At 39.0% G+C, this 8,425-nt stretch overlaps 1 protein-coding gene across 2 annotated transcripts in view; it reads right to left on the reverse strand.

The window, feature by feature from the left end:
- Nucleotides 1-8,425, reverse strand: part of Copg2 (COPI coat complex subunit gamma 2) — a 75,051-nt gene that overhangs the window by 27,536 nt on the left and 39,090 nt on the right. For both annotated transcript variants that reach the window (XM_055608200.1, XM_055608199.1), the window contains 2 exons: nt 1,879-2,012; nt 1,370-1,437 (listed from right to left, as the gene is read on the reverse strand). In XM_055608200.1, coding sequence (XP_055464175.1) covers nt 1,370-1,437; nt 1,879-2,012 — 202 coding nt within the window. The remainder of the gene's footprint in view (nt 1-1,369; nt 1,438-1,878; nt 2,013-8,425) is intronic.

The following is an 8,425-nucleotide window of genomic DNA, read 5'->3' on the forward strand; positions in this document are numbered from 1 at the left end:
TTGTTAAGAAAGGCTAGAGCCTAAACTTTAAATAAGGTAAGTGACAATCCAAAAGGAACAGTACGGGTCAAAAGCGACCATCTTAGGTCAGGTGCGGTAGATGCCTAGAGTACTTGAGAGCTGAATGCAGAAGATTCAAGAGTTTAATGCCATCTATGGCTACTTAGCAAATTCCCAGCCCTGGACTACGTGATACCCTGTCTCAACTCCTCCCTGCCAAAATTTTTTTTTTAAGTAACAAGGTTTCATTTGATAAATGAATAATTGACATAGCATAGTACTCTCTTTTTAAACCATTCCCATCTAACCTTAATAACAGTATCAGTCTCTTGTCATCTCTTTATAGTTATATGTTCGTGTCTATTCTACTTAATGTTAGCAATTTTAAGAAAAAGATCTATTATGGTAAATGTTGGTCAACAAAGACATTCCGTCATTTTTTTTAATTAATTTTATTTTATTTTATGTGCATTAGTGGATCAGTTGTGAATTGGGTGCTGGGAATTGAACCTGGGTCCTTTGGAAGAACAGACAGTGTTCTTAACCACTGAGCCATCTCTCCAGCCCCCATTCCGTCATTTTAAAAACAATTCTGCAGGTCAACAAACACCTGCTCAACTGGATTCCCCACTGTTGCTAAAATATGTGTCATTCTAGACTGATGCTGTTCCATCTCTCTGTCTATCTCACAATGGCAAGAATGTTTGATATGAAAAAATGTGAAAATACTCTGCAAATTATTGTCAGTAAAACTCATTCAACAAGAATAGTTGGCCTAGACTAATGAAAAAGCCTTCATTTACCCAATATAGCAAAGAGCCACATGTTTTGTGCAAACATCCTTGTGTATTTTAATGGCTGGGTGCTGCTTCTGACCAGTCAGAGATAATATATAAGAGTCAGCATCACATTATATAACCTCTCTAAAATTTACAAACACATTAATTCTAAGACACAAAAGTTTCAAGATCAGAGATCAGGAACTGATAACACTGTCCAATCACTGTACTGTTTTGTATGATCTTTGTGAACCACAAGTAGCCATAAGTGCAGGTAGAATGGCTGGAGTGACTAAGAAACTGAATTCCTTATTTACTCTTAATTAACTTAAATGGGCCCTTGTGAATGGCCTCCACATTGAGCGGTGTGATGCCTGCACATGAAGCACTCAGAGGTCAGAAATGAATTATGATCCTCCATGGACTAACAGTATAAACAGCTACAACTAAGGCTATAAGTACAAATGAGGTACTACAGATGTGAAGCCCGTAGGTCATATAATCTAAGCTTCAAAGAGAAACCCAAATGCTTTGTATTTAATGTTTCTGAATTAAACATACATGTCCGTAGTTATCAAAGGGATACCTACTTTGTTCAAGGTCCTCACAGCTGCATATCTCAAGGCTGGTTTAGGAGAGCTACAAAAAAGTTGAAGAACTGGAAAAAGGAAAACAGAAAAATCAGTGTGGACACTGCCTACCATATAGGTGACAATTACAGTGTGTAATGAATCATGTTCATTCTGTCAGGAAATTAGATCACAGCATCAGAACTCCATGGAAACAATAGAATCATAAAAATAGAAAATAAAGCACTTTTTGTTCAGCTATAAAAACTTCATTTAAAAACAAGGTTTGTACTTTTTCCTCTAAAAATTAAGATTCCAATTAATATTTGAATTTAAATAAGAGAAAAGGTGCTAGTTATGACATCAAATGTGTTTTCTAAACATTAAAGAAAACCAAAATCATTAGCAAGCATCTTTAACTACTGAGCAAGCTCGGCCCTAAATGGCACTCTCAGTGCCCACTCTGCAAACCCACTGATTTAAAAAAATGTGAGAACATAAACAAAGGATAGCTATCAAATACAACTAACCTGAGACGGCAGGTGCCAGCTCTCTGGCAGTACAGTTAGGAAGATGAATAATGGCAGAAGCAGCTTCATAAATAACCATTTCATGTTTATTTCGTAAGCAGCTCTCAATGAAATCAAAGAGTGGACTTTCATGACTGCCAATAAATGGAGACAGAGCACGTTTACATATAAAATAGCAGGTCACATGCACAATGATTACAGGTGCTGGGATAGAAACGATTAGAAAGATGGAGCTATACATCTGGAACCCTGGATGAACAACCACTGAAAAGTCACTCCTTCAAAGAGCAATGAAAAAATGATCAGAACTGTCTTTTCAGAACTTCAAATTTTAACCAAGGCTTTTTTTTTTTTTTCTTCACTAGCTCAGGCCCTTAGTAGAGTAGTGAGCAGAAATATGAAAGAAGGCTTCCTGGTCTGACTGCAGATATTGTCAGGAAAACCATTAAGCATGATGACGGTTGTAGATCTTTAAAGATCTACTTTATGCAGCTGAGGCTCTGCCCTCTAACTCCAGTTGTTTTTAATGTTGTTGTTAATAGTTAGCATGTATTAACATGCTAGTATATGACATTTGATCTTTCCAATAACCAATTCTGTTTTATCATGACTATGTCTTCTATAACATGTAATATATTGTACTGAGTAATGTGTTTTATTATGGCTATTATATTACTGTGTTGTATGATATGTATTTATTACTTATTTGCTATGAGTGAGTGTATATGTGTCTGTGGTATGCTGACTTAGATTTATCCAGCTCTCAGTGAAATCAGAGAGTGGATTTCATGACGGACCATGTTTGCATATAACACAGCAGGTGAGACGCACAATGGTTAAACGTCACACATGATCACCACATGGTCAGCTGACTCTACAAAGAGGAGACAATTTAAAGGGTAATACCACACCCCCAGCAGAACACACTGAGGAAATCACTATGATCCTACACTAGCTAGGCATCCAAAGTACACAGCACCCAAAGCACTGACTCTCAGAGAGAAAGGTGATAAAACAAACGTCATCAAAATGTAAAAACCAGGAAACAAAAGAAAAGCAGCACATCAGGTAAAAGTATTTGTTGACATTTTGGGGTACACCAAGAAACATACTAGTCTGTAGATTTCTTATGAAACAGTCAGGCTTTATTATCTGAGTCATCAAAAAACAAATCCAGAATGGGTAAGGAAGTCTTCCAAATGCTACAACTCTGCTTTATTAAAAGATAGGCAAAAGATCTGAATGACTTCTCAATAACAATAACAGAAAAGGAAGAAAGCACTAAGGCAAATAAGCAGCTGAAAAGAAAGTCCTAGCAATTAGGAGAGCAGGAGCCGAGCGCAGGGTGAGAGACCTCCTCACAGCCGCCAGGACAGTCAGCAGACAGAGTTCACCGCGGGTCCTAGCACTCGGGGCAGAGACAGGCCGCGATACACGGCGAGAACAACCTGAAAAGTGAAGAGGCCAGAAGCCAGCATCACGGACTGATGAAGACACAGAACACTAGGGTCTTCACAGGGTTGTGAAATAGTATGGAACTTTATAAAACCATCTTCAGCTTCTTTAAAAATTAAGACATAGCAAGCAGTCCAGGTATTCCATTTACAGAAAATTTTCCAAGAAAACAGAAAATGTATGTCCACACAAAGATGTATACTTGGCTATCAATAGTATCATTATTCGTGAGCAACCCAAATGACCATCAATTGATAAGCAAAACCTGCCCTCCTCACACCATACAGTACCATTCAGCAATAAAAAAGGAGTAAAGATACACACTACAATAAACCAACCCACGAACCAGTAGGCCAAGTGAAAACAGCATGGATGTGACGCCATTTACTGGAAGTTCTACACAGGGGAAAGGCGGCAGGGACTAAGGACAGATGAGAGGAAGCAACTTTACAAGGTAATGGACACATTCTAAAGACAGCTTGTGCTGATGGTTGTGGAGCTATATACGCTTGTTACTAGATTACACAACTCCATGCTTACAGTGAGTGAAGTTCTCACGTGTAAATTACCATCAATCAAACTGTTAGGCTATCCCTCTACTGAGCTGGGCGTGGCTGGCTCACCCCTGCAGCCCCCGACACTTGAAAGGCAGGGGTAGCAGAAAGTGCCCTGAGTTCCAGGCACACCTGGACTACAGAATGGAGCCCTACACAAAACACAACACATTACATTAGTGGATCAAAATTTAAAATACTAACATCTTTACAACAATGCTAGGAAGCCTAAATGTTCTAAACAAAATATTAATATCCATTTACTGAAGTTATCAAGAACTAATGAAACAAACTTTTTAAAAAGTTATGTATTCATTATTACTTAGTGTATATGTATAGTGTGCATGTGTGGAGATCAGACAACAACGTTTAGAGTTGGTTCTCTCTCTCTCCACTATGGGTTCTAGGCGTGCCAAGTGCTTTTACCCACTAGGCCATCTTATTAGGCCAAAACAAACTGCTTTGCTATCTTGACACTCTACCGAGTTGGTAAACCTACATTATGTTCTTTTGAGTGTTCATAGTGTTCTTTTATATAGATCTTTCTTCCTTATTCCTAAGTAGTACCCATCAACCAACCAGGAATAATTTCTATCAATCAACTGTAGAATTTACACTAGTTCTTAACCACATTCTCTCTCCCACTACGAAATTCTTTTTTATTTCTTTTTGGGGAGGTAGCTTTTAAGATGAGATCTCACTGTGTAGCTAAGGCTGGCCTCAAACTTGTACTCCTCTTGCTTCTTCTGCCTGAGTTTTGGCATAATAGGCATAAGCCATCACACTCATTAAAAGCAATTCCTATAGTTTAATATTATCCTTCATAAATTCTACATTCAAAATATCATTCAAGAAACTAGCAGAAAGCCTTACATCCACAGCCCTAAAACAGTTTCCAACATCATGTTGGATACTGGCCTGGTTTGCTTTCTCTTGCTGTGGTAAACCCTGACCAAAAGCAACCTGGGGAGGAAAGGGTTTGTCTCATCTTATACTTCTAACAGTCCACCCCCGAGGACTACTCTGTAAGCTCCAAGCCAGGGAAAGACTGTCTCAGAAACATCAAGATGGAGAGCATCTGTATGAAGTTACCCTGTGGCTTCCCTGTGCCCACACACATGTGCACCCACATACAGTCTTCATACACACACATGTGCACAGGACTCATTCGGTGGGTTGTTTCTTTTATAGAAACGAGGTTAATCTTCACATTCACTTTGCCATGCTTTTCCCCATGAAGCAGTACTTTTACAAGATAAAGGCATATGGATAGAATTCATTCCTGAGTAAATGTTTTAGGATAGAACTAAATTTTCTATACGATCTTCTATTGTCTGCATATTCAAATGGCCTCTGGAAGTTCAGACATAAACAACAAGGGAACTGACATCTTGTCTCCATATTCATGTGTACAGCTGTTCCTCTGTGGAATTCTTAAAGAGAATGCTGGATTATAGGCAAGCAAGGTGTGTGTGTTCATTTTCTGGTGGGCAAATACCCTCCACAGTATCTGTTCTGTTTTATACTCCCAGCAGTGTTGTATGAGAATATTAACATTCTAGCTGACATTTGATTCTGTAAAGTACTAAGGGTACTGCCATTCTGATGATAACTGAAAAATGGTATTTTATTTTGATGTATATGTTTCTAATTAATGGTGAGGTGAAGCTTTTTTTAAAATGTCCATTGCAAAATCTTTGTAATAGTAAAACCTATTAACTTTACTTACTGAAAAGCTGTAAAATTGTTTGAATACATTTGTTTTTTTTTTATTTTTTTGAGACACGGTCTTACTATGTAGCCCAAATTGGCCAGCCTCTCAAGTTCTGGGCTTGCAAGAGAGCCCTTTCTTCCCTCTCCTTTCCCCTTCTCTCATCTGTACCCTGGCCTACAACAATGGGCAACGAAGGGGACAGAGCACCTAATCTCACCTCAGTCTCCAAGAGTTTCTTTCAATTCATGTTAAACCTATAGGGTTTATGAGTCCTACTTAGCCATTTGTTCTTGGTTTGCATTTTTAAAATGTTACAGCAAACTGAGCATCAAGTTGGATTTCTGCCATGGCTTTCTGGAAGTGAATCAAAGGATCAGAGGTGAAAAATTAATTTAGCACAACCAGCCACTGAGATTTATCATGACTGTCTGGGGAAAACAGCTCCAACATCCCAGGGTTAAAATATTTGGGATAAGAATGCACAGGTACTGCGATTGGGAAGTAAAGTAGCACCAAGCAAGGAGCATGCGGAGGCCGATGCTTTGTCTCTGGACACTGGGAGGGGACTAGCTTTAATCAGTGTGCTCATCCACTGAGTTCACAGTGAGTGGACGACATGGACAGAGGGCCTCACTGGAGGCAGTGCCAGTCGGGTATGCCTTTAAAGGTGAATCTTGTCCTGGCTCCGAACACCATGCACTGAGCCAGTTTCCCCAGCACATGTGCTCTACCTCAATCCTATCTTCTCACACACGGGCCCAGACACCACGGAGCCACACAAGCCAAGGTCAATCTTTCTTCTTTTGTTTTCAGATATTTGTCTCAGGGATGAAAAGCTGATTAACACACCAGGTTAGAACTCCTGATTGTTACAATGGCCTTGATGCAGGTCTCCTAAGAATAAAAACACTCACTGAAAGGAAAGATAAGTAACCTTTGTACAGATTACATAGGAACAGACAGAAATAAGGATAAAAAAAAAAACAAGACCTCAAGAAACTCTCATGCAGAAGAACAAGATCTGCCTCTAACATATACCTACATTATTGTAATGCTATTAAAAATTAGTATGGTGGTGGCTCAGGTACTCCAATTGCCAGCAATGGGTGAAAGGAGCCCGAAAATAGACCAAAACTTGTACGGAAATCTAGTTTACTATAAAGCTGATATTATACAGCAATAAATAGACTTATTTCAGCAAATAATACTAAGTCTACAAGCCTTCAGGTGAGGGAAAAAATTAAGTTGCTACTTTCTATCATATCTAGAAAACAAATTCAGGTAGAATACCAACCCAAAACATAAAAAATTAAAACTATAATGTTTGAAATAACACAAAAATATATATTTGTGAACTTGAGGTTCAAGCAAGACAACAAAACAATATTCTTTCAATAAAAGACTGATAAACTTATTGTCTTACATTTAAGTAGTTTTTTTCTGCTTATCAAAGACATCAGAAAAGAAACATCCAATCTAAAGTAGGGGAAAAAGTATGTGTGATACTTATAAAGAATGCAGAACTATTACTACATATTTAAGAATTCCTGTAGCTGGACAGTGATGGTGCACACCTTAATCCCAGCACTTGGCGTCAGGAAATCTCCCTTCTACGTAGAATGTGTGTTGATAGAACCATTTTGGAAAAACGAAGTCTGGTGTTATCTGTAAAGTGCAGAGGCATATATGACAATGATCTTGCAACATAAAACGTCTATATACGTATGGAAATGTATGTTTAAACATGACAACAGGGTTACAACTGCTATAGTTTGAATGTCTTCCTCAAAAGTTCATGTACTGAAAACCTAATTCCCAAGTCCATACGTTAATACTATTTAGAGTGGTAGTTTAGGGTTAGATGTCACCATGGGAGCAGGGCCATGTAACAACATGAGTAATGCTCTAAGATACCTCAAGTAACATCCTTGCTCTTTCTCACCATGTGAGGCAGCAAGAAGGCTTCCCAAATGTTGAGCAAAATGCCAGCAGCATGCTCTTGCCTTCCCAACCTCTAGAACTGAGCCAAATCCAACATCTCATAATAAATTTCTTGATCTTAAAGATGCCCCTTAACTTACAGTGTGGCATGTTCTAATAAGCCCATTACAAATAAGAACAATCTCACTAAAAAATGCTTTCTACCTATCTGCTTAGCAGCACACCACGCATGGAGCGTGGCTCCCCTCCCCCGCGCACTGGGGGCTGCGGCTCTCTGTTGAGGCTTTCCTCATCATAAAGCACCCACGGAAGGCCTGGAAAAAGCTTCCCCCCATGCGGACTGTTGTGGCACCACCATAAAGTTAAACAAAAAACTCAAACTATCATAAATTGTGGACAGCCAGGCAGGATGATGCATGCCTGTGATCCCAGCACTAAGGAGGCAGAGGCAGAGAGATCTCTGTAAGTTTAAGGCCAGCCTGGTCTACAGAGTGAGTCCAGGACAGCCAGGACTATACAGAGAAACCCTGTCTCAAAAAACAAAAATTAAAATGAATGAATGAATGAATGAATGAATGAATGAATGAATGAATGAATGAATAAATAAATAGAGATAGACAAAGCCAAGTGTAATTTTTTTTTTGCATTTTTTGAGACAGGGTTTCTCTGTGCAGCCTTGGCTATCTTGGACTCCCTTTGTAGAACAGGCTGGTCTGGAACTCACAGAGATCCACCTGCCTCCCCAAGTGGTGGGATTACAGGCACGTGCTTCCATGTCTGGCTCCAACTGTAATTCTTACAATAAAATTCTAAGTGGAAAAAAAAATGCATAAAATGCAACATGAGTCTATCAAGAGATGTTAGAACAAGATGAAAGAGCTTA

This window comes from Psammomys obesus, unplaced genomic scaffold, assembly GCF_907164565.1.
Source record: "Psammomys obesus unplaced genomic scaffold, mPsaObe1.curated_primary_1811, whole genome shotgun sequence".
NCBI lineage: Eukaryota > Metazoa > Chordata > Mammalia > Rodentia > Muridae > Psammomys > Psammomys obesus.